This window comes from Gadus macrocephalus, chromosome 21 (genome assembly GCF_031168955.1).
Source record: "Gadus macrocephalus chromosome 21, ASM3116895v1".
In the NCBI taxonomy this organism is placed as follows: domain Eukaryota; kingdom Metazoa; phylum Chordata; class Actinopteri; order Gadiformes; family Gadidae; genus Gadus; species Gadus macrocephalus.
In genome coordinates this window covers 7846452-7873373 of record NC_082402.1, presented here as the reverse complement: position 1 = coordinate 7873373, position 26922 = coordinate 7846452, and the positions used below count along the sequence as shown (strand labels likewise).

Here is a 26922-nt window from a genome sequence, read left to right as displayed (position 1 = left end):
CACACACAAACACGCGTGCACGGCAGCATGCGGTGATCAAGATTACAAAGAGTGCACTGTGCACCAAGATTTACTTATAAGGTTATGGAAAGCACAACTGATTACTGTGGAAAGACAGACAGGCAGGCAGGCAGACGTGCAGACAGGCAGGCAGGCAGGCAGGCAGGCAGACAGGCAGGCAGGCAGGCAGGCAGGCAGACAGGCAGACAGGCAGGCAGGCAGGGAGGCAGGAAGACGCACAGACTGCAGATCCAGATCACATGGTGAAGCAGCCTACTCCAGCTCCTCTTGATGGGGTCCTCCCCTCTCGTAGTCCTCACCCCCCCCTGAGGTGGTGCTCGCACTGCAGGTTACGCACACGACAGATCAGGACCGCTGCCTCTGATCTGTCCAGGTCGTTTGAAGTGGTCCAACATGTCTGGTCATTACATCAAAACGACACACACACACTCCTGTGCAGCGCACCACTCGACACAACCCCACGCGACACAACTCGTACTACACTATGCCACACAGGTTTAGAACAGACTGCTCTACTCTACACAACTCTATACTACGCTAAACAGGTTCAGACTACACTACTCTACTCTGCACACTTGACACTACACACCTCTACACGACACAACTCTACACTTTGCCACACAACTTTAGACTACACTACACAAGTCAGCACGACGCTGCAAAACTCCTCAGTACACAAATCCACAAAACTTGTAGTCTACACAGCTTTAAAAGTACACTACACTGCACAACTTATACAGTTTCTCACGTCTATGGCGTGTGTAGCATCGAGGTTTTTCTCGGTCGCAAGTGGTTTGTGTTTGGAAAACATTTAAGCTTCAGACATCGCAACGTAGGTCACCATCTGCAAGGAGCCCACAACGTAAGATGACAGCTGTTTCTGTGAGTGGCTGTGGTGAGCAGCCAGCCCTAAATAACTTTGGCTTTTGCACTTGTAAACAATCACCTCTTCCGTTCTCCTCCACTTTCTCGTCTTTTCTCGTCTTCCCTTTCTTTCTCTTCGCTGTGTTTCTTTCTCTCCTACTCTATTGTTCTCTAAGTATCTATTTTTCTTCATTTCTCCATTGGCTTATTTTTCTCCTCTTCTCTCTACTCTCTCCTCTCTCCCCTCTTCACTCCCCCTCTCCTCTCTCCTCTCTCCCCTCTTCTCTCCTCGCTCCCTCTCTCCTCTCTTCTCTCTTCTATCTCTTCTCTCGTCTTCCTTCCTCTCACTTTCTCTCTTCTCCCTCTCTTCCCTTCTCTTCTCTCCTCTCCTTTTGTTTCACTCGTGTTTCTTCACTCCTGAGTAAACAGAAGTCGTGAGAGTGGTGGAGGTTTGACCAAGACACGGTACGGAGTGTTCCAGTTCGGCTTCTGAAATCCATCACCCAGCGTAATGGTGTACCGAACATTACACATATGTGGTAGGAATTTCCCTCTCGGGAAACTAATGCAGGCCTACTCTGCCTTGCTGGATCTAGGGCAGTTGGCTGACTATTTGCACACGTGAAAAAATGTTTTCCCGTCACGTGGAAGAATTCCCAATTTTTCAGATGTTTTTACTTGAACTACTTGCGGTCTGAAACAGGAGATGAATTTCTGATTTTATTTCAGAGGCGTATATCAATAAATCAATCTTTTTACCCCCAATGTCCACATGACCCTAGCTGCTCCTAATGACATTGATCTGAATAAGTACGTCACTTTGGACAACAGCATTGGTCTTGTTGTATTTGTTTAAATGTTTGGAAGCACTATAACATCAATAATAACAGCAGACAATATTTCGGATTATTAGTACTATGAAATAAATCCATTTTATAGTTGCATACAAGTCTACAGACAAAAACGCCAGCGACATGACTAAACAGTCAAATAAAGATGCTCTCTTCATGCGTCTATTCATTTTTTAAACCTGAAACTTGACAGAATTCATCTGAGCCTGATTCTGCAGCACGCTTCAGTGTTTGTGCTATGAGTGCAGTGGAAGGGTAGTGAGTCAGGGAGTCAGTGAGTTGGTTCCAGGCCGGTGGTTCTGAGCTCTGGACGGAGGTCCAGGCTCCTGAGGCCAAGGGTGTTGTCAGGACTCCACCCCCCCCCGCTGTAGGCCCGGCGCTGGGCAGAGTGCGGCCGTCTGAACTTAGCGGGCCCCGCGGTCGTTGCTAATTCGATGATTTGCAGCGGCCTTAACCCGTTTATGACGCATTCCCGCTCAATTGAACCACGCCTCGGTCATCAACATTGCCCTGTCGGACTTCTCCCCCCCCCCCCCGATCGGTGAAGCGCTCGGCCGGCCCTCCTGTGGTCACGGGGCGAGATCGGACTGGGGCACGTCCTTCCTTCCTTCCCTTCCTCCCTTCTGTCCTTTCGTCCTGATTTCCTCCCCCCCCCCCCCCTCTTCCTTCTCTCTCTCTCTCTCTCTCTCTCTCTCTCTCTCTCTCTCTCTCTCTCTCTCTCTCTCTCTCTCTCTCTCGTGTTTACGTTCAGGCCCTTTACTCAATAGACTTTGTGTAACACCTGTGTCTGCTCTTTCTCTCTCTCTCTCTCTCCCTCTAGCTCCCCGAAGTGTGATCCAGAATGGTGCCCGTGTGAGGAACCAGGGGTTGTTTCCCGTAATACGACCCCTGCCCGTGAGCCCTGTCGGCAGCAGAACCACCACCATAAGGTCAGTGAACTTTGACCCCAGACGATATCAACATCTGTTTAGTTTTTCTTTTCTTTTTGATCCACCAACGCACCTCGTAAAGAAAGGTCTCCGACTCACACTTCAAACACACAGACGCATCGCACACCTAGTCACCAAACACACACACATAAACGCACTCACAGACACACCATGTATAGGGAGCATTGTCAAGTCTTTTTGTGTTTGAAAGTCAAACAAAGGGGTTCGACATTTCCTTTGACTTGGGACATATAATCCAGGTGTGTTTATGTAATGCCTGCAAACATGGAAACACACACACACCTGCACACATACTTACACACACGGACACACACACACACACACACACACACACACACACACACACACACACACAAACATATACACACACATACACGGGAACACCTGCACCCATACACACACACACACAGTCTTACACAGACACACACGCACACTCACCTTCCCACATTCACGCACGCACACGCACACACACACCTAGACACGCATCCACACACACACACGTACACACACACACACACACACACAAACACACACACGCAAACACACTCCCAAACAGACTCAAACTCCAAAGTTTATTAGCGTTAGCAGGATGCCCCCTCGGCTGGCGGCAGAACACAGGGAGCGTGCACGGACACGTACATCTATCACATCTGCCTGGGAACATGATGGGGCACACCGTGTGATAAATTAAACATCCCCCCTCCGCATCTGTCTCTCCCTCGCTCTCTCTCTCTCCTCGAGTCCTCCCCTTGCTCCCTCTTACTCCTGCTCGCACCTTCCATCTCCCCCTCTTTCTCCCTTTCTATCTCCCTCCCTCTGTCTCCCTCTCCCTCTCTTTTCCCCTCACTCCCTCTCTCTCCCTCTCCTTCTCTCTCCCTCTCTCTTACCCTCGCTCTTCTTCTCTCTGCTTTTCTCACTCCCTCTCTCACTCCCTCTCTCGCTCCGTCTCTCCCTCTCTCCCTCTCTCTCTCCCTCACTCCCTTTCTCTCTCTGAAGATATGCTGTGCATATTTGAACACCGCCATGGCTGCATACTTTTTCTCTTTACGAATATCACCATGCCAACCCCCGGCACCACCACCACCACCTTTACCTCTCCCTTCCCAGAGCAAGAACATCATCCCCTGGGATAGAGGAGGTGGAGAGCCCCCCCCCCCCCCCCCCCCCACCCCCCCAACTATTCCATTTGATTTATATGGTGTCAGAACACACCTACTACATGCACTAATGCCTTACTGAGTTAACATTCATGTATGCGATACTATACAGGATAACATGCATGTATAACCGATACTAGACAGGACCACATTCATGTATATGTACGATACTGTACAGGATAACATTCAAATAAATGATATACGACAGTGTAAAGGATAATATTCATGGACATACGATAACATTTATGTATACATGACACTGTAATGGATGATATTCATGTATACGATACTGTAACAGATAAATGTGACACTAACATGTGACCTGTAACCAATTCTGCAATGTGTGACCGATTTGGATGGCGATCTGTTAACAGTTTCCCTAATGACAAGTCGGTGTAAATTAGGCTTATTTGCTATAAGTAATTGATTTGTTCCTAAAATAATCTTGCCTTCCAGAGGTATGACTGTGCCACTATGCACGTTATCTGGGTAAAATGGATTAGCATCTCTTGTTTTTTTTGCTCATCATTTGCGTCCTGCTTACTATGGACCGCATCACTTGTGTCCCAGTGGATAATAGTAAAAGCTCTGTATACAAAACGTGACGGTGCAACTGGAGAGTATAAGCTACAATACAGTCGATCGGACCATAGGGATGGGTTTTACAATATATAACCTTCATTTATAATGATACAATAAAATACAATGAAACGTACAATAAACAACATACAACCGCACATAAAGAACATTATTTGCATGCCAGTTATGTCACTAAGACATTGAAGTCACTGGACAAATCCCTGCACCACACACACACACACACCCACACGCACACACACACACGCACACACACACACGCACACACACACACTCACACACACACACACACACCCACACACACACACACACACACATACACACACACCCACACGCACACACACACACTCACACACACACACCCACACACACACACACACACACACACACACCCATACACAAACACCAGGCAAGGCAAGGCTGAGGACATGTTTCTATTTCAAGGGCACTCACTGATGTTTAAAATAGTTTGGTTGAATAAATAAACACCGCCGTTCCCATCCGCTACCCCCCACAGGTCGGTGCTGGGCGACTACACGGCCCGCGCCGAGGACAGCCAGTCGGGTGACGAGGACGCCCAGGACGACCACACCTACAGCACGGCCAAGTCCCCCAGCCGCTCCTGCTCCTCCTCGCAGGACGAGGGCGAGGGCGAGGGCGAGGCCTCCTCGCACTGCTCCCCGCTGGACGAGGACTTCAACGACGACGACATCATCGCCGTGGAGATCGGCGCCGAGGAGGTGAAACCCGAGCCGCGGGAGGTCCCGCTGGACCTGCACGTCGCCGCGACGGCCGCCACCTTCCTCACCCAGCAGCCCCTGCGGGCGCAGAGACGCGGTTCGGGGGCGGGCGCCGGGGCGGGGGCGACGGCGGGCTCGACGGCGGGGGGCAGCCTGCCCTGGACTAAGAACCGGCTGCGGGGGGTGGGCGACACGCTGCCGCTGAAGAAGCGGCGGGCGGCCACGGCGGCGGCCATGGTGGCGGCCATGCCCGTGGAGAGCGACGACGAGGAGATGAAGGAGGCGGCGGGGTCGCTGCTGCACCTGGCGGGCGTCCGCGCCTGCCTCAACAACATCACGAACCGCACTGCCAAGGGCCAGAAGGAGCAGAAGGAGACACTGAGGAACTAAGAGGAGGAGGAGGAGGAGGAGGAGGAGGAGGAGGCGCACGGACATGGAGAAACACGCCTATTTTAGAAGTACATTACGTTGGGTCAATCCGGCACAAACACACACTCGCACACACAGACTGAGACACACACACACACACACACACACACACACACACAAGGTTTCACGTGCACGGGCGCGGGCCTACAGGTGGTGTGGCTAAAGCATTAGTCTGGATGGACGTTTCTCATCTCCCTCTCTAACTATCTGCAGGGCATTAGGTGAATCCTACTTATTTGTGGCAATATGAAAAATCTCTGTTTTCCTACATGTTCAGCAACACTAACATTAACGATCGTGCGTCTCATCACATCTTTGTTGTTTTTGTTGTTTAAAAAGGAGATGAAAGCCATAAACAAAATATGTCTTGTCACAACATTTTTGGGAGGGTAGGGGAGGTCTGAGTGGGACATCAAGATGGATTCTCGTCGCGGTGCGTATATGTTTATATACGTCGAGAAAGACGGTCGTTTTCGTCATGTGTCGTTCGTTCCTGCGTGTAAACCTGTAGCAATCGGTGATGCTAGCAAAGAGGCTCAGCCAATGAGACAAATGTATTAAATTAAGAGAATATATATATATACATAGATATAGATATATATTACAATATAAACACAGAACAGTCCTTGGCTGGTCACTAGCATCACTCTTTCCGATCCAAGAGCACAAATGTGAGAATGTGCCAAAGAATAAGTGACCAGGTTGCTTCATGTAGCCGATAGGAGAGCTAAGAAAATAAAAAAAGAGGGGGAAAAAGACTTAACCGAGAGTCCGCGAGATAGAGCAACACGAATGAAGTTACTTGTCCGAATAATTGTGAAAACCCGATGTGATATATCCATGCACCTCACGTTATTTTACGTCCCTTACCTAAAGAAAACACGAAAAACAAACAACAACAACAACAATGGTGAAGACATGGTTTTTATTTCAAGAGCACTCATAGTATTTAAAATAGTTATATTATAGAAAATATAAAAATGAAGAAAAAAAATAGATGCTGACATAGTCATGTTTATCATTATAAAGATGGATAAGGCGCCGGGTAAGAGCCAATTACTCCATCGTCATCTTCTTGGTGTTGTTCATATACATGACATCCCGAGAACTTCCCTCCTCACCCCACTCTCCCCGCCTCATAGACTGTAGACGTTTAGCGACCCGGCGGTACCCACCGTCAGCCCCATCCGTCGTCCATGTTGTCCGCTGCTCTTCATATACTACATCCAAATGTGAGTTTAGATTTGTGTTTTGCATAAGTTTACCTTCCCCTCACCTCCCGCCCCCCCCCCCCCACACTTTACTCTACGCTCATCAAGATATAAGCAATTTGTTCCCCAGGTGGACGACTTTGTAAAAAGGTTAGAAAATATTTTATTTTTTTCCTTTCTTAATTGAAGCAATTTGACCTGCAGGACTTTCTCAGTTACATTGCATGGGTGCTTGTAAATAAGATGAAACAGCAAATGTTTTTTATTCAAAGATCATGTAAGATAAACAATGTATTTAGCATGAAGCATGACTTATTTTCATATAAACCTTAATCCTAGAGGAAAGTTTAAAAAAAATGTTTTGCCGCCAATTGTCATATCCTTAATTATGTTTTAAGTTTAATTCAGATTTTTTGTTGAGTCTTTTTATTAATGTGTATTTTATGAATGGGCTTACAAAGACACATTTTCAGGGAGGGGGTGCTTGTGTAGGCCGTTGTGAAATGGAGAGCCCGGCCGTTCCAGGGCTTTATTCATTTCTCGTTGCTAAGGCCACCTCTTGTTGCCATGGCCAGGCCATCCCAGTCACCTCCTGGACATTGGCTCAGACTTCTTACGTCTGAACAGCGATAGTGTTTCAGTGTCGATTCCTGCATTACTTCAAAAAAATATGGTCTTGGTCTAGTGTACGTGTGAGTTAGCCTGTCCCCAAACACATGCCCTTTAAAGTGTAAGCTTGTTCGCTTTTGAACTTGTGTATGTGAATAGACTATTGCATACCTTTAATACTAGCATCCATAGAAGATTGGTATTTTGGTATTTTGGTGTGGGAACGAAATGAATATGGTTACGTGATCATAAATCATCAGTTCCTCAATGAGTGAGGAATTACAAAACGGAACCCCAAAAATAAACTAGTACGTTGCAAAGTGCCTAAATTGAGTTTTGTTTGGTTTAAAGCCTGATATCCGACACTTCCACAACTTGTTGAATTACGTTGAATAGTAACATTGCAGAATAATTTGAGCTTCCCTTTTATAGAGTGCACAATGTTCCACAATGCAACAGGGCCTTAAACCAGGGTTAAAGCTGGGTGTTTTTGGGGGAGCGTTGACCTGTTTTATAAGAGTTGGCACGCTTATGGTCATCCGTTTACTAACACAACACAATCAAAAGGTTAGTATCAAAATACTAACGCTGTCAACTAACGATAATTGTACAACTATTGGCAACGCAAAGTGAAGGTCTCCGCCTGTGTAGTATTACAGGAATGCAATAGTGTTATTTATGTAGAGTTTAACATGAGCAAATGTAACTTTTTAACATTGTGCCTGCTTGCCTGCCCGTCCTAAATACCTCTGTTGTCACGTTGCCGAAATGTCGCCGACATTTCTTGTCTTTTATTTATAACAGTATTGTCGTCGTGGTTGTCATCATTTTATTTTCCTACTTTATGTCAAATGTACAATTGTCTTTAATTTACTGCCAGCTTCATTCAGTGTCAATGTATGAAACTTTTGACGTAGGAGACAAACTCTCCGTGGTCTCCTGGGAGAAAAAAAAGGCTTCCGGAAAGAAAGAAAAAAAAAATTTAAACGGAAAGAAGAGCAAAAAGGAAAGATGAGAGAAACGACTTTTATGAAAAAGATAGGTTTTATTTCTTATTGATGCCTGAATTTTTTTAACAGATATGATTTCCTGTGTGGCCGTTTAAAACATTTACAACACAATGTACTGCACACCATCGGCTTGCCATGTCCAGTGGCTCTGTTAAAGGTCACATGGTTCACTCGATTTTTATGTGTCGTAGCTCTAGTAATTGAAAACGCACTACGTTTAAAATGCAGAGGAGCTGTAGTTAGACCCCCGCTGTCAAAATGGATACGTTTCAACCCCCCCTGTGCCGGTAGTATAACGACTATGAATAAACCCATAAAAACGTCCCCCTCTTTTCAGAAGACCACTTACAGAAAAAAACGCAGTGGCCATGGATAAAGAAGTGATATTGTGGTGAAACGACCTTGATGCCCGAGTGGGGAAAGAAACTGAACCTGTTCTGAGCAGAGCAGATGCTATAGGGACGCAGATGCAGACCTCCTACCCCCCTGCATGCCCTGTCCCAGTTGCTACAGTCCTCCTCTGCCACTACCACCCCGACCCCTGCGTGTCCTGTCCCAACTTGGTACAGTCCTTTACCATCTGTAACATGCGTCACTTGCTACCCAAGGGACCCACAACAACTAAGGTGTCTGGAGGAGGCCGACACTGTCAGTGTCCCATGTTGAATGGCTTCCCTCCTCTGTCTAGTGTCTCTCTGAGTACACACGCCCCCCGCCCCCTGCATCCCAGGTCAAGCAAGCAGCCATTGTGTGTTTTCCGCCGACCATGCACTGTTTAGCGGTGACTAATACTGTCTTGTCATGTGCTGGCAAGGGGCATGTCAAGGTGTGTGTGTGTGTGTGTGTGTGTGTGTGTGTGAGTGAGTGTGTGTGTGGGTGTGTGTGTTGCTTTTAGCCGGTAGCGTTGCAATGCCCCTCTATGTTCTCAGCCCACAAGTGAACCCGATCCATAACTGTCTGTTGGATAAACAGATCAACATAAAGAAAGGGGGAAATAGAAAACCAGAGAGAGAGAGAATAATCCACGTCCCTGCCTGAAAGCCACTCAGTGATTACTTTATTTTAAAACCTGCCAATCACATAGTGCAGCATTCTACAAATCGGTTGCCAACTGTTTCTTTGTTCTTTTATTATTTTATTATTTTCCTTTTTTTCCCCGCGTTTTGTTCTCAATCTACAATACTGCCATTCTTTTCTTTTTTCAGAGACAACGTAAGATGGGTACTGAAAGCCATAGGTTAGAGATGTCAAATCACAACACTATCATTGGTCCTTGACGAAGTGCGGCATGAGTGCTCCCAAACGTCAAGTTTTTCTCTCAGTAAATGTTGGATTCTATCCTTTTTGTGCAATCACATTGCCAAAGAACGATTTAAAACAATGTCATCTATGTAAATATCAACATTGTCCAAAAAACCGTGGCAAAAAATGAATAAATGTGGGTTTTGTTTTATTTTGTTTTTTCATTTTTCTGAAAAAAACTACAATGATGTTCATGTGATGTATTGTCTTCCAGTTGGTTGCAATAATAAAAAAATATATAAGTTGTAAAATGAGGTTTTGCTCCTATGTTCCTGAAACACACATACACACACTCACACTCACACATACACAGGGATCATAAACGATTCCTGCATATTGGCTCATAGCTACCAGACCACACGTCAATATCAAAAGGTCAAAGACATTGTTACCTGCATATAATGGCAAAGAATTGAGTTTCTAAGACATGCGTGGTCATCAGTTTATTTTCAAAGCTTGACCCCAACCATTAACCTCACGCATTCCCATCAACAAGGGCTTTTATCGGCTCTTTTTCCAATGACTTTAATAATTCAGTCTCTCTAATCATTTCCATCCAAACGCTTCTGATGAAAGTCACAGCGAGTAGACTCGTTGCCCTCGGGAAAGTGGTAAACAAGATAGGTGCACTGGAGAGTTTGTTAATGCCTTATCAGTCTGCGCGTTGCCATTTTGAGACGCGTGCGTCGCTGGAAGTCCATTCATAATTGAAGCCAAGACAGGCTTAATCAGCGCGAGCTCCCACCACCAGCACCACTGGAGCTCGCAGCGGCTCCTCTGTTGCTATGCAACTACCGCAAAGAAAGGAAGGGAGGAGAGGAAAGTGTGTATTCTGTGCATCTTTAGGGGGGGGGGGGGATTACAGTTTATATGTGCGTTCGTTTGTTAGCACACAATGTAATTGATGTTACGGTCTTTTTGTTTTTTGAATATGGATGCATGGGCAAATATAGGGCATAGAGAAAACTTTATGTCACACAACTATCATTCGTAGCCTACCTACTATTTGTTGTTTTGCTCCACTGGGACTGGAAATTGGGTTACGCGCGAATGGTGCATTAATATAATGTCAGGTGGGCCTTTAAATTCCTGTCAATAACTGAAATTAAATTATTTCGCTGGTGGTGACACATACATAACATTTTAGAGAGTCGCATTAATCAAATTGATGCAAGGCGCAGTGGTTCTATGGTCAATATCATTCATATCCACGGAGGCAAGTTTCCATGGAGACAGAAGTGGCAGTCGCATTCGCCTGTCAGCTTTAATTTATTACAAAGACTTTATGGAAATGTTCCTTTCACATTTTTGAGGGTGCATTTGGGACAGACAATGGGCATAGCCTATGCAATTATTCAAGTATGTGTTATGATTTACTCGTTTTCTTATACATGGAGATAAATATGACCTACTATCCATGCCATGGAGGGGAAACAAAAATATATCTTCAAATGTTTTTGTTCCACTGTATTTCCTGTGTGGGATGTGATCGCTCTCTTCTGGAAAAACGAAGTTACTACGCTGAACTGAACGCTTATATGTAGGCTACCTACACATCGTAGAGGACAGGCCCCACGGCTCAGATAAATATAACTAGACAGATATGGGAAGACAATGTTTTAAACATGAAAGGATATTACAAAACCAATTTTTAAACGAAAGCTCTTGTCAGACAGACTGAAATGTAGTAGGCCTTTGTGTGGCAGATAGATCGATGTTTAAACTAGACCTATGTGTATGATCTAAAACAAACCCTTAATTTAGTGTCGCATAAAGCAATTTGAAATATAAAGGTTTTCTATGAAGTTGCATATAAACTACATTTCCCAGCGAGTGAGTCTAACGTTACAAGAATTCCCGCACCAAGTCTCGCGTTGCCCGTTGGTTGTCCCTGCCCTATGTCTCGCGCACTCGCAGCTCCATAGCTCAGTATATAAAGGAGGACGTCGACAGACGAAGGACGGCTGGGAACTCGGCCCGGGATTGTAAATAAGACCGACTAAAACTGTGTTTTATTTACAAAAAGTGATGCCGGCTACTTTTAGAGACCGTTCCCAGTTGTTTTAAAGTATTTTTGTTATTTTTGGCTCTTATTTCTCGCCTATTTCTTGTGTGGTTTTTACACTACGCGTATAATGGCGAGCTCGGCTAACTCGAACCCAGTGGTAAGGATCAATCTCTAAAGGACAGTGGGAGGATTGGGGGTAAAAGTTGTACTGAAAAATTGTGGAGGACCTTTTATTGTGAAGTAGTAGGGACGTACACTTTCGAACACTTTGACATCTAAAATAAGCGTGATTAAAACATGTTGAACCAATTCGACATTTACTAGGTAAAAACAATTGATCAGAAATATAAGGTATGTCGACCATTTGAAATCCACTTTGGATATTTAGTAGCCTAAGTGTTTTAGATTGAAGCTTTTAAAGTCTCTTTTAGTTGATTTGCAACAAATGGGACCAAGTGTTCAGTCTTGCATATCCAGCTTGTCATTGCTTTATTTTTTTTAGAAGAGGCAGCAAGGAGTAACTTCAATTGGCGAAATCTATTACATTAACTAACACGATTCTCCAGATGTACGTCAAGCACATTTTCATTCACTGCAAATAAATAATTTCTGGAAATGGTTTTCAGCAGTCGTTTCGGCAGTGTCACTCGCTTCGCAGAGCACCTCATTGTCCACCATTCCATGAGCAGACGGCTGGTTCAGCGGGCTTTTCCACGTTATTTACCCATTTCACTCCAACGATAAACTGCCCCTAGCATTACGATTATAAAGGGTTGAACCTTATCAACCATAATAGGCAAAAAAAATATCCAAATAGCCGCCACCATCGCCCCGTATTTGTACATTATGTACGCGACGACCGGTCGGTTTGCCGCCCCGTAAAATGGCCTCCCCAGTACAGCTCTCCGGTTCTGGCCCTCCTCCCCTCGGCGCGCTGGTTATATACGGCCATATTGGCTCTCTAATATAGACTGGCCGGGATGGGAAGGTGCTACTCGGTGCTACGTCACAGGCTCTCCATATAAACGACAGACGGCCTTAAATAGTGCAGGAGCACCAAGGGGGAGGGTTAGAACGCAGTCGCCGCGGACAAATGCAGTCCAGCAGATTATGTGTTGGGGGTGCAATGCAAAGCGCGCACCGAAATGTTAACTTTATCAGTTGATTCGCTTTAGTTTCTTGCAAACAGGCAGTTTGTTTTGTGTGGATTGTCCATTAACATGGGCACGTCGCAACAAATTCATCCAGTTAGATATAATACAATATAAATGATATAAGACTAAACACAAGATATTGAATCTTGTGTTTATTGATGTGGATTAGAAATTAATATTTTCGAAAATATTAAAATTGTGTGTAAATTTCTGAACTGCATATAATATTGTAATATAATATGTATAAAACTCGTGCCATAATATGTACGTAATATTGATTAATGATTTCTGTCGCATGGGAAAGTACTCTCTTTTCTCATTCTATTTCTGTCTGATCGAATGTGTGTCTTTTATCTACCCTAATCCTCCTCAGCCTAAACTGTATCGGGGCGTGATCGAGGATGTGATCAACGAAGTGAGAGAGCTGTTCCTGGATGAGGGGGTGGACGAACAGGTGTTGCTGGAATTGAAAACGGTAATTCTACTTAACCCCCTCCCACATTCTGCTCACAATCACAAACACACTTGCAGTCACACTGACATTCAGTCATTTAGCAGGCACAAAGCATTCTAGATTACCCTTTATCCAAGCGATTTACAAATGAGGCCGAGAATAAAATATTTTGAAAGGTCTCATTAAAAGTTGCGTGCATACGAACAGACCGCCTAACGATTCGTAGCCATAAGCAAAATACTACTAATCTCTAAGCGATTAATGCTCATCACTTAATGTTGTGCAATGCACATATGTTCACTGGCTCATCGATGTAATTGTTGTGAAACTCTATGTACGGAAGCGGATTCATAGAGCCCTGTGAATGTGTTAATAACAACATTCAAAGGCCAGTTTTACCCTAATCTTCCAACGTGAATGGCAATCGATACTGCTTAGTATGGTACGCTGTTGACCACTAAAGGCCACGCTCCACAAACATCCTGCCTTAAATCGGACACCAGTGTAGTGTTGACGGCCAGCCGACTTCCAGGGAGTGGTTCCTGTTATTGAGGCGCCTGCGCTTTGGTGCATCCTTGTGTTCGTCGCTCACACGCCCCTCTCCTATGCTGTGTCTGCACCCTTTGGCTCCGCCCCCAGCTCTGGGAGAACAAGCTGATGCAGTCCAAGGCGGTGGAGGGCTTCCACACGGAGGAGCAGGCGGCGCTGCAGGCCACGCAGCAGGCCCAGCAGCAGGCCCAGCAGGCCTCCCAGCCCGCCGCCGCCAAACACATGCTCCAGCCGCTGCAGCAGCAAGGTCAGAACGCAGCGCTGACCGTCCAGCCGCCGCTCCCTCCGACACAGTGGGACCACAGCCCTAGCTCAGCAACTCAACCCACCCACCCACACCAGTCAGTCGTCAGTCCTACTGATGCTAGGCAGACCCCAGCTGCAGTCTCAGCCCTACCACACAGAGCTCACTACCACTAAATGTTTGATGGGGAGAAATGCGATGTGGTTGCCAGGGTGGCAAATTCTATCAAAATAATCTGTTAATCACAATTAATGATGACAATATTGAGCAAAATAATCACGTTATCGTTTTTTTCATCATACAGCCCGACTGCCTACCCACCCTCACAAACTCAACCCACACGCCTACCATGGTTCGTAATAGTAATAACCACACCTATCTACATACCCTGTGCTCGTCCGTCCAAAGCCCTACGCAGTCAGCCCACCCACCCAACGCGGCGTGCCCTGCCTGCCCACGCCACTCTAGCCACTCAAGTCTGGTCGCCAGGTTCTCAGTCCACCCCCTATCCCACCCACGCTAGCAACACAGCGACCAACCGGCCAGACAAGATTGATTGTTGGTTTCCATGGCAACGCAGAATCATGGCCGAGCGATGGCGAGTGGGGGGGTTTGCAAAAGGTGGATGACGGCAGGGAATTGAACCTGTTTATTTAGGTTTATATTTATAAGAACCTTCATGTTACAACCGCCTACGGTCAACTGTAATTGTTATCTGTTGCACCGCAGGAGTGCTTCATCACATATTGATCCTATATTGATCATGTATCATTGTTGTCTTTCTGTCTCTGCCTGCAGCTCCCCAGCAGCAAGTCATTGTTCAGGATCCCAAGATCCTCCAGCATATGAGTGCTACCGGCATGGTGAGCTAAACGCCGCTCAGGTTTCATATTCAAGGCTTCACCACATTCAGCCATCCATCCAGGGATGCTCTTGCATGCGCAACAGAGCCTTGGGACGTGGTTAGGTCATTTGACATAGTAAGCTGGTCTGGTTAACTTTCCCGACAGCTGAACAAGCACGTTTTGTCACTCCTGGCGCTTCCCTATCGTATCCGACAGGATAAAATGAGATTTACTTTTATTAATCCCAGACGGGAAATTAGGATTTAATCACATTCCCCTCCCGCTAACACACTGTCCTGTGCTAACATAACGTTGTACATGTCATATTGTGGAAGTGAGATGCTGTTCCACGGTGCCGTCAGTGTATCCTCCAGGGAGGGGGGGGGATTATGATGGAAAATGTGTGCTGGGGGAGTGGGGTCTTTAAGAAATGATGAACCTCACACAAGACTTAAAGTTTTAAAGAGGATTACTGCACATATATAGACAAGAGTGTGAACAAGGCTTTACTGTCTCATCGTAGACACACCGACGGAACATTCATTTTCCGCCTCGACACACACACACACACACACACACACTCTCTCTCTCTCTCTCTCACTCACTCACTCACTCACTCACTCACTCACTCACTCACTCACTCACTCACTATTGTTTCATTGCTTTTGTCTTTGCCCGTACGTTTTTCCATCTGTGGAAGTCAGAATTCACATCTGGTCGTTGATGACATGCAAAAGCCCATCTGCTTTATTCAGTTTCTTGTTCCCACGCAGTACTTGGTGTTTCAAAAAGTCCTCTTCAAGCTCAAACCGAGGGAACTCTTTCCCTGATAGTGATAGTTTTTTCTTATGCTTAAACAAACTTCGATTTATTCATTCATGCCTTATGTTAACACGGCTTATAAAAACCTTGCTGAAATATATATTTATGGATTCCCCTTTTAATTGGATCTTCATAACAACATAAAAGAGCCGTAGAGACCCAGAATTCAGATTAGGATAAATCAAACGGGTAGGGTGAGGACGTGTGTAAACCTGTGTCTGTTCCCTGTTCCTCCACTAGAGTGCAGCAGCAACTGCAGCAACCCTTGCCCTGCCCACTGGAGTCACCCCTTACCAGCAGCTCATCACAAGCCAAGGTAAGAAACTCCAGCCCCTGTCCTGTTTCCCACACTCAAATCCCTTTTCGTGAAAAATAATCGCAGAAAGTTGGACTACTCAGAGTTTTCCCAGTCCGACCTATGGAGCACTCAATGCCAGTGGTCTGACTTTTCCACAATTGTTTTTGTCTACAGTCATTGTTTAAGATCGTGATTTCTGTCACAACACAGATATTTATGCAGCCATTTTAGAAACAAGTCGAGCTTGACAGCGCTCCTTTAAGATGGTGGTCCGATCCACGTCATAGCCAGTGTTCCAGCACATAGTGCTGAATAGTAGCCTTAAGTGGTTCCACTTCCTCCACAGAAAGTGTTTCTGATAATATACGACGTATCCAACCACTTCCTACAAAGGAAGTTGATTTATTGGTCCAGTCTGTCATAAAACATGCACCCTTACAACCATGGGCTATTACAGTAGTAATAAATCCCAGATAATGAACAACCCCCTCCCCCGCCCCGCCTACATCAGGCCAGATCCTACAGGTGGTGCGTGCCCCTAACGGAGCCCAGTACATCATCCAGCAGCCCCAGCAGCAGATCCTCCTGCAGCAGCAGATGCAGCCGGGTGGTGTCCAGGCCCCTGTGATTCAGCAGGTACGCCCCATCACGCAGGTAGGTCAAGCAGCGCCCCTCTCCTTCCGCTCCTCCTTCTACTCCTACTCCTCCACCCCTTCCCGGTCTGGTGCAGCACAGCCAGCCTCTCTGGAGCTCGGGTGGTGGTGGTGGTGGGGGTGGAGGGATACGTTGGGTGATTATGGTGTGGTGTTCACATGAAGCCCCTGGGAAGCAATGAGTCTTAAAGGAGGGCAGTTTATTTGCGGCTTAGTAGGGATTAAGGTTTTTCGGGTTTAAAGTTTTAAATGCAAATGTTGGAACGTGTTGATTATATCAGGGCCTGGAGTGTGTTCAGGGATCGGGGAAAGGTTAGGCTGTTGTCTGGGCTGTCCTCACGGCTGACAGAGAGAGCTGTCGGCACGCTGAACCGATGTAAAGGCTTTGCAAGTTAATTTGAGCAAGACGGGACTACTTCATCAGTGATGCATGCCCAGCTACTATGTTCTCAGGCTTGGTTTAAAAAAAAGTCAGTTTAAGCTTTATTGACTACGGGCAGAGTATGTGAGTGATGGGGGGGGTGGGGGGGGGGGCAGGGATTGAGAAAAAGTGGATGAAGTCATTTCTGAAAGTTAGACGTCTGTTAATGATCAAAACTTTTCTTATTTGCGAACAGCCTTTGTAAGACATTTTTCATCTTTCATTGGTCCCGTGTATACGTTTTTCCCCTGCAAAGCATTCACTGCTACTTTGCGCAAGACCAAACAGGGGTCACTCACTTGTAACCTCCTATATCAGGAGGTGACTGTAGGGACAGATTTAGGTGCTGGGTGGCTCTTCCAGTGTGTCTATTGGTGCAGGGAGAAGGCGCACAGGTGTTATTTATATCTGGTCATTAGGGGGAGCTAAAGAGTTATATTTAATTAATCGTGCGTTTTATTTTTGGTTAGTGAACACAAAATTCAGTGCTATGTGCCAAAACAAAGGGAATTGATAGGTTTACATTTCATATTGAAAAATAGTGTGAAAATAAAAGCTAGAAGTGAACTCCATTTTGATTAGGTTTTAATGGCTGTCAACAGAATCAGTGTGCAACAACCTCATTTGAATAGTTGTTTATATGCAAATCAGCGTTTAGTTTATTATTCTAACGAGCGACGAGCCTGAATGGTAATGCTCTGTTTAACTCGATTCATAATTGTGTAGAAGATTACTTTTTCCAAATAAGTGTTCAATGCAAGAAAATAAATGCAGTCATTTTCATTGTGATGCATGCCCACCAACCCAAGATTACATTCAGGGAGGGATGCTGATTATGAAAGTGATCCTCATTACACAATCGCCCACCCTCATTTCTCGCCACATTTAGTTTAAATAAGTCAAAAAAAAAATGCAAAAGGTAGCGTAGTCAATAGAACATGTCTTCACAGGGAGTCAGTGCTCTGGTCCTTATAGACGGTTGTCTGTACCCTCCTGGGTGCGGAGACACTGTACACTCAGAGGTGAATGTTAAGTGTACCTTGTGGTCCGTGTGCCCAGGTCCTCGCTCCGATGCAGGGAGCTCTACCCCAGCAGACGGGGGTCATCATCCAGCCCCAGCAGCTGGTCCTCGCCTCCGGGAACAAGGTCCAGGGGAACCAGCAGGTACTGGATAAAGGCATTGATATCATATTAATGGATATAGGCATTAATATCATATATAAAAAAAACAGTAGATCACTTTTGTGTATATCAAGGTCGAAGTACAATAGATGATAAGGCACTAGTCTTTAGTCTTTGTATCATTAAGGTTGTTTTATATTTGATATATGACAATGTATAGTCTGTATCGGTGAAGTTGCTTTAGGCAAGAATCCAGATTTTTTAAGAGAGAGAGCAGAAGAAAACAGAAGAAAAGGTGAGGTTGTTAGTAAGGCTTAGCCATCCATCGGCAAAAAGTGAGTAAAGTGTGCTGCGAGAGTATTTGTCCCGGGTTAACTGCGCCTGCTTCTGCACAAGCCACTTAAAGGTCCCATGGCATGCTACTTTATGGATGCGTATATATAGGTGTTAGTGGGCCCTTAATACAGTATTTGAAGACGTTCAAGAAATTCCGCCGTGGTGCAGAATAACAGCCACTATGAGCCAGTCCTACAATGAGCTTCCCTCAAACGTGCTGTTTTTGTTTAGAGGCGGGTCAATGTGAGGGGTGGGGGTGTGGCCCTGGGCAGCTTGCGGCCACGGTACCATGCACTCGTGTTTACAGTGGATGTATCGCAATGACGAGGCGCACACAGCTTTTTGCCGTGTCCTGTAAATATTCTAGGACACTCCGGGTGCTCCGGCGGGAGTCCTGGAGCTCTACATCGAAATAATATCATATTATACAAAGATATCTATATAATATATATTATCACGACCAAAAGCTGTGTGCGCCTCCAGACGATATTATGGATCTCAAATGTCTGCGTCAGCTTTTTCAACGTCTCTGGTTCTTCCACTTCCACATCAATCTGAAGTAGACGACATGGAGGAGAAAGGGATTATGGGTTAGGGTTAGTTAATGTTAATGTTAGAGAACCTCTGTTAAGTGACATTGACATGCGCCTGAAAGCAATGCTGTCCACGTCGGAGAATCATAGAGAGGGAGCAGAGAGGGAGGGGACACCATTTTTGTTTTTGTTGTTTATTTTGTAGTCTACACTCTCTCTCTCCTTTCTTTTTTGCTTCCTTTCCTCACATCAAACCCTGTTCTCATGATGTCCTCGTCCTCCTTCCTGCCAGGTGATGCAGGCCATGGCCTCCCAGCCGGGCCAGGTGCCCACGGGACAGGTGCAGCAGATCCAGCAGGTCCAACAGATCCAGCAGGTGCAGCAGGTGCAGCAAGTCCAGCAGGTGCAGCAAGTCCAGCAAGTGCAACAGGTGCAGCAGGTCCAGGGGGCGGTAGCGCAGGTCACCCAGCAGCAGCAGCAGCCCCAGCAGCCTCCCATGATGCTGCAGGTGGACGGGCCGGGGGACACCTCCTCGGAGGAAGACGAGGAGGAGGAGGAGGAGTACGACGAGGACGAAGAGGAGGAGAAGGAAAAGGACGGAGGGGAGGACGGGCAGGTGGAAGAGGTACGGGATCATGTGACCGCCACCCGGCGGGCCGAAACTAAACCATTTTGATGCATGCGTGAACAGAGTGGTAGATATTGAAGTGTAGAGACAGTCTGTGATGACCATGTCCCCCCCCCCCATCCCATTCTCAGGAGCCGCTGAACAGTGAAGACGATGTGAGCGACGAAGAGGACCAGGAGCTGTTTGACACAGAGAATGTAGTTGTGTGCCAGTATGACAAGGTCAGAACCACACACGCCTGCACCCGTAGCGGAGTCATTAAGCAAGTGCGAATACCACTGAGGGTTGCTGAAAGTACTCCTATTATGTACTACTCATGTGGTAATGGTCACCCTTGACCCTTTTGACAAAACCTTATGTTCTTTAAGCAAGATCTACGTTCCTGAAGCAGTCACACTTTTATCCCCAACATCCTCACACGTATGCCCTTGTGTTGATGATTTGACTGCTTCTCCAGTCTTGTGCAACGCTTTGTGAGCGACCCCTTGCTTTGAGGAGAGTTTGGTGGTTCAAACACTCGATGCTCATGTAGAGAGTCAGACCAAGCTCTTCTTCAACAAAAATGAGGGAGACGCAAGTTGTTGGACTTTAGACACATGGGGTTTTCCCACAGATAATGTGTCGGTTAAGGTGGTTGGTTTTGGCGGGAGACGGGGAGTGTTGTCTGACCGGGGGGGTACACTCTTTTACAGGTGGACCATTTATTCTTATTTTCATGCAGGCTGTCAGACTGTTGCCCTGCAGCCTGTTCCGCAAGTCTTTCTTGATACAGAGTGCATGAATTACTTTATACTATAGTATAATATTTACTATATATTTACTATATATATATATATATATAATATTATTTATCTTCACGACATGGTTAAGGCAGCAGGCTTAGGTGGCCGCCTAAGCTATAAAGTGCTGTGGGAAACCATGGTGTGAGTATCCACCTCTAACCCCAAACCATTCGTACCCCCCCAGATCCACAGAAGCAAGAACAAGTGGAAGTTCCACCTGAAGGACGGAATCATGAACCTCAACGGCAAAGACTATGTGTTCTCCAAGGCTATCGGAGACGCAGAGTGGTGAAGGAACGGCGACCGCACGGAGAAGAAACAATGCGCTCTTGATCAACCTAGAGAGCCAAACTTTGGAACTCCTCTTTTCCGGTGACGCGCCCCCGCCGGGCTACCCCCCCGGAACCGGTGTCCGAGCAACCAGATCTACTTCAGGAGTCCGGGTTTGAAAAAGATACTGAACTAAAGTCTGAGCCGGTGAAGTGCAGTACCGAGCAGACCTTCAAGCCTTGTGGGACGAGAGGCCGAGGCCGTCCGGGAACGGACAGGATTCATGTTATTTTATTTTAGTCGTCCTCTTTTCAGGCCGCCTCCTCCTCCTGAGATTCTTGTCCAAATTGATTTCCCATCACATCCGTGAAGTAGCTTACTGGCGCAGTGTGCCAAGGTCACTCCCCCTCCCCTCCCCACCCCGCCCCGCCATCGATCGGTTGCGGCGCCCTGAAAGAGCCTATGCTAATTCTCCTGGGAATCTTCGCTCTCATCTGATGACCTTTTGGGTCCACCGGTAAAAAAAAATTGCTGCCTTTCTTTTCTTTTTTAGCGGCCGGGATCAACTGTTTGGAGGGCATTATAGTTGGTGTCCTCGGAGTGAATCCACATTTCCAACAATTCATCAACTTTAAAATGTTCCATTCTTCCAATGTTCATTGACAACCATATTTTAAGTACTTTTAGAGCTATTTTTGATGAAGGGTATTAAAGCAAAAAATTAATATTAATAGTAGAATAACCAATTGTGTGAAGTATATATATTTTTTTCTATTATCTACTTGATGCTAAATCCCCCCCAAAAATGAACAGTTGTCGTCGATGTGTTTTCCCCAGGCTTCTGGCCTCATGGGAGAAAAAACAAACGATAATCAACTGTACAAAATCAAACTTACTAGTCCAAAATAAATCTTCTGATTGGTCTTTCTTGCTCTTAAAACCCACTTTTCCATCCGTCTAATTTGCACTGTACAGTCAAATGGTGTGTCGTGAAGTCATTCGAGGTTGCTCATAGCCACAGTGTGCTCAAATAAGCGTGTGCGTGTGTGTGTGTGTGTGTGTGTGTGTGTGTGTACCCTTGGGTGCCCGAGTGCTCAACTGAAGGTGTGTTGGGTTTGTGTGTTGTGTCCTCACCGTCCCTTCCCCACCCAGAAGAGTAAGTCCCTCGAGGCGACCTCCTCCTCACCCCAATCCCAGTCTGTAAGGTCAGAGCTCACCAACGGCTGTTTTTCTTTCTTCGTTTTTTCTATTTGCTCCTGAAAGCTCATCAGAGGTTGTGCTTGCAAAGGGGTTGCTAACCTGCACCAAACAGTGCTCTTACATCATAAGTGTTCCTTGTTTTGGAGCTGGTTTCACACGATTTCCTCTTATCTAGCTCTCCCACACAGTTTTCTTTTTTGTTTTACATTTTAAACATGTTTTTTAAAATCAAATGTTTTTCTATCAAATTCGAGTTAAAAGCTTTTTTTTTGTTGTTTATTGTCGTCGTCGTCGTCGTCCCCCCCCCCCCCCCCCCCCCCCCCCCGGTGGAATGATTTGAGATAGGGTAATGTGGTTTTTTTGGGGGTAAATTGTTGCATTTTCGGGTTAAATGGTTGTTTGCTAAACGTGTGTGGTTTAGAGTAGTATGCTTTGTTGAAGAAATAGCCTAGACTCTAGGAATGCACAAATACTGGATCAAAAAACGATATTATAACCAATCAGCATATTGTTATGCAAAAAAACTGTTGAAACTTTCTACTTTCTAAGTCAAGACTGTACAACAAATAACTCCAAACATGTTACTCTTTGACTGTTTTGTTTTTTTGCTGAACTCAAATCCATTGTGGATGGTCCATCGTCACTAATCAACACATTTAAAGTGCCAAGGCAAGGTTAAATACATTCTGGGGTAGAACACTGGTAAAAAAAAACCCGAATATAACTCAAGTAAAAATCGGTTAAAAACTTGAATTTGGGCTTTTGCACACATCACTGAAATATGTAACCGTTCAATATTTGCTGATATTTCCTTTTCAACTCCCAGCCCCTAATGTTTCTTATGTGTGCCTTTTTATACTATGGATTTTTGTTGAGGCATTTTTGCGATATTCATAGTATATGAGCTTTTACTGTCTCTTACGATGTATCCTCTGCTTTTCACTCTTGCTCCACATTGTCTGTGTTTGTTCCAACTGCTGTTCAAATAATTGTTCAGAAAATGTATCTGCTTCTTTTACTGTTAATTTTTTATTATTATTCAATAAATGATTGTTTGTATTCACGGACATCGTAACTTGGAAAAGCGCTTTATAGAAGGAGGTGTTTAGACTTTTTTTTTGTTTTGCTATACGGTTGAATAAAAAAAATGCACTGATGCTTATTTTTTGCCTATTTTTATTTTGGTGTGAACATTTGAAATAAATGTGAATCTTAATGACATTGGGTGCGTACGTCTCACTACAAGGTTTAGGGGTTTGAACCCCCTCGTATTCAGTCCCCCGACGGGCATCCTAAACGCCCATTGGCTCCTTTTTGACGAGCGTCTTTGCTTCGGGTAAAAGCATCTTTACTAAACGGTAAAAGTTTGTATCTAAATTTAGATGCGTTCTATAAGGTATTCAGTACAAGAACACTGAGCTGTTTAGTTTTTTGCACCTTTGCCACCCACTCTCCTGTACTAAAACCCTCCGTTTCCTTCAGGTTAGCGAGCGAGACAAAGGCCTGGCACTGCCAGTCGTTCTCGCCAGGCCTCTAACCGCAGGTGCTTTCGGGCCCTTGATGGTAACTGGGAGCCGGGTAGGAGTCAGACGTCAGCCCGATGTTGCTTTATGTCTCAACAGATACTCCTCTCTCCACTAGAGGACGGCCAGATCTCAAGCTACTTCAGGTGAAGTAGCCCCTTGTGTTCATGCGTATATTTTTTGTCTCCTATGCCCTCCTTGGCCACTCAAAAGACAAAAGACGTCCGAGGAACCATTAGGCCTACGCTTTTATTTTCCCTTTTCTTGGTTATTTTTACGAGCCCCCGTTGGTTTTCTGTCTGACTCATAAACACTGCCTGGTTTTGTGTGCACCTGTGTAACCGACAAAGTATGTCCCATTAGTAACACAGCTTTGCTCCGTAAGAGTCCCAGCCAGTCACAAGTCAAGGGTCTCCCGTTTAAAAAATGTGAATTCTTGCAGGTCTATCGGACAAAGGGGTCTTTATTCTTTTCTAATGGTCATTCCTTATTTCCTGTATTTCTTTTGGCCTGTTATTTTTTTGGCCTCTGTTGCCTTTTTAAGTCTTGAGTATATTTAACAGTTGGTGGGTTCTTGGGGAAATAGACATGAACATAGTAATAATGATTTTAATTACCATAATTCTCATAATAGCTTGACACCTACCTAGTCCACTGCCCACATTAAGTTTATAGTTGAAGTAGAGTTGAATTTGTCGATTTAGGGCTCGAGAGAGTTAGCTTTTTTTGGTTGATTTATTTAAAATGTAATTATATTATAACCTCAGCCAGCACTGGGGACTGCTTTGTAATTTAAGAAGTGACTGTCACATCCTCTCCAATTCTGAGGTCACCTTCTCTCACCGCAACAACGCTCTCATCCCACCATGGACCCCTGCTCTACGCAGAATAAATATAGAGAGTAACGCATGCCTTGGTGTGTTTGAGATATTGGTAGTTCAACTTTGAATGGTCCAAACGTTATCAGTTGTGAGGGAAAAGCTGAAAACAGAAGTAACACCTGCACTTCAAAAGTGACCGTACAGAGCTCTATAAAGAAAGGTAGATTTGTTTGCTAGTTTTTGTATGTTTTTTTTAGGACCTGCCTGAGGACTTCTTGTTTTCATTATCAAGCGTTCAGGTGTTGGCTCCACTGACCACCTGAGAGCTCCTCGAGTCGGACACCAAATAAGAGGGACTTGATCCCTGAAGGGCAGTGGTTCGAGTCTAGTGGGCATGGGGGCCAACATGCTCCATGACCCTGTGAAATCAGGGATGCTGTGTGTTGACAGTGGTGCCGAAATCTGGACGGATGAATGGATTGCCTGGGTTGATTTGGCAAAAAACGTAGGAGCCTTGTAAAGGAGCTGTGTGCTGATCTCAGGGCTGGAACACCTCACGTGGTTGGCCTCCCGGCTCCCCTTTCCCACCGCCTCTGGTGGTTTCTTCCTCCCCCTTCTTCAGTTCAGCTACATGAGCAATCATTGGAGTAGAGCAATATTATTGACTCTTTATATTTAGTCATTTGAGGCGGTCATAGTGGTTAGGGGGTTAAGACACTGCTCATGGAGGCCATCACAGGCTAATACTGCGAACAACAGGGATCGAACCCAGGTACCGGTACACCCCTATCTTGACTAGCCCCAAGCCCAAACATCACACGGCCCAGTCTGGCCTTATTCGAGGAACAGCTCAGAAAACAACAGGGCAGCAGAGGAATGATCGGGCGGGCTTGAGAACCAGGGATATGGCGCAGCATGTTGAAAGGAATCCTTCTGGAAGGAGAAGGTCTTGGTCGATGGGTTTTGGCCCTGCTGCCAGAGGCTGAACTCCCTCTCTCTGTGGTCAGGTTCATCCCACGGAAAGACAGGATTGTGTTATGGCACGGCGATGATGGTTCTCCCTGAGATGGCTCGGAGATTGCAGCAACCTCGCCGGGCTGTGAATGTGTTTTTGGCGGAGGCCTGCTGCAATCGAAGATAATCAGTGTGACTTGGAGGGGAGTGAAATCAATAGAAGGTTTTGGAAAATATGTGCGTTGGATCTGTGGTATAGAGAGGGCACTCGGGAACACAGGTGAACATGGAAGAACATTAGCCAATGTCTCAGAAATGCTTGTTTTGTTCAAGATACGTTCACACAGACATGCAGTCACTCACAATGCCCCATTTTCTTTTTGAATTGACCTTTTTTCAGACACACATGCACACACACTAATGGAATAACACAACAAACACTTGTGATTGAGAACCGCTCAGAACCTTTGCTTCTCCCCAGATCAATAGCACAGCTCAATACATTCTGCGCTGCAATAACACTTCTCATTGTGTTCTTGAACGCAATCGGAATAAAAGAAAACTGACATTAGAAGCTTGTGAAAAAAAAAATCCAAAACATTGAGCCGGAAAACAATGTAAGCTACTGGTAGTCAGCGGGGGGCTGGGGGGGGGCGCGGATTTATGGTGCGTGTCATTTTCTGGAACCCCTGCGAGCAGATGCCACATCTAATAAACAATTAAGAGAACATTCCACCGCTGCGGTCTCTACCGTTTAGCCTGAGTGATTCGGGAGAGAACGTGGAGCAGGGCAAGCAGAGTTAGGCATTCCCCACCCCACTGCTTTCCCCAAACTGAAACCAACTGTCCAGATGAGTGGTCAACACATCTCTTTCCTCCGAGCGGTCCCTGCGAGTGAATAATAAAAGGAATTCTACCTTTTTCCCCCCAGGAAAGTATCTCGCAAACCCACCCCGCGTGGGTCTGTACGTTTCTCTTAAAGAAAAAAGAAGTGTCACACACACCGCCGATGAAATTCTAACCAGATGTTAAGCCGCTATGGGCGCAGCGCGTCCTTTAACGCGTAATAGCGTAAATATCGCAGGTCCTGCACGTTACGGATCAGATGTGCCCCAGCCGGGTCTGTTTGCTTAAAGCTCTCGCAGGAAAAGGGTAAAACGATGGGCTCTGATTGTATAAGTCTCTGGCTATGTAAAAGGGGGGAAAATATCACCACCACGTGCTAGGAATAACAACCAGAGCATTCCAACGCAGAGAAAAAGGGCTTCAGAGGATTTTTTTTTTGACTTTCCTACCCATCTCTCATTTCTTTTGAAAATTGCTAATGAAAATCCACACTTGGTTATTTGTTTAATTCAATGATGTGTGTTCGAGGGATGATGAATTATAATTTCTAAAATATGATTTATATAACCATTCAGGCCAATTATGTATATGTATGTATATTATGTATAAAACATCACAGGAACAAGGACAAGAGACCAGCGGTCCTAAAACAAAAAAGCGGTGAAAGAGTATTAGTTTTAAGTGAAGGGCCAAGTCCCATTAGCTTTGAGTTTTCAGA

At 45.6% G+C, this 26922-nt stretch overlaps 2 protein-coding genes across 5 annotated transcripts; both read left to right on the top strand.

Annotated features, from left to right (window-relative positions):
• Nucleotides 1-2216: 2216 nt before the first annotated feature.
• On the top strand, nucleotides 2217-9992 carry LOC132450327 (forkhead box protein N3-like; the record flags this gene model as incomplete). Its single annotated transcript, XM_060042408.1, has 2 exons — nucleotides 2217-2665; nucleotides 4958-9992. Coding segments are annotated over 2 exons (1062 nt in total), but the record flags the coding sequence as incomplete, so codon positions are not given.
• Nucleotides 9993-11708: 1716 nt separating this feature from the next.
• Nucleotides 11709-23222, top strand: gtf2a1 (general transcription factor IIA, 1). Of its 4 annotated transcripts, none has more exons than XM_060042309.1 (11): nucleotides 11709-11906; nucleotides 13277-13378; nucleotides 13997-14153; nucleotides 14455-14502; nucleotides 14949-15013; nucleotides 16058-16133; nucleotides 16627-16751; nucleotides 18249-18353; nucleotides 19473-19805; nucleotides 19940-20029; nucleotides 20775-23222. In XM_060042309.1, exons 1-11 carry the CDS (start codon nucleotides 11877-11879, stop codon nucleotides 20880-20882), a joined length of 1239 nt encoding a protein of 412 aa, XP_059898292.1. In that variant the 5' UTR covers nucleotides 11709-11876; the 3' UTR covers nucleotides 20883-23222. The 4 variants fall into 4 exon arrangements, with proteins under 4 accessions (XP_059898292.1, XP_059898291.1, XP_059898294.1 ...); XM_060042308.1 differs by having other exon boundaries at nucleotides 16627-16769; XM_060042311.1 differs by lacking the exon at nucleotides 14455-14502.
• Nucleotides 23223-26922: the final 3700 nt, after the last annotated feature.

Bases quoted from the DNA above. Each gene is read 5' to 3' on its own strand.
- gtf2a1 (XM_060042308.1), top strand. From the start codon at position 11,877: ATGGCGAGCTCGGCTAACTCGAACCCAGTG. The intron at 15,014-16,057 runs GTGAGCTAAACG...TTCCTCCACTAG, and splicing joins ATATGAGTGCTACCGGCATG to AGTGCAGCAGCAACTGCAGC. The intron at 16,770-18,248 runs GTAGGTCAAGCA...CCGTGTGCCCAG, and splicing joins AGGTACGCCCCATCACGCAG to GTCCTCGCTCCGATGCAGGG.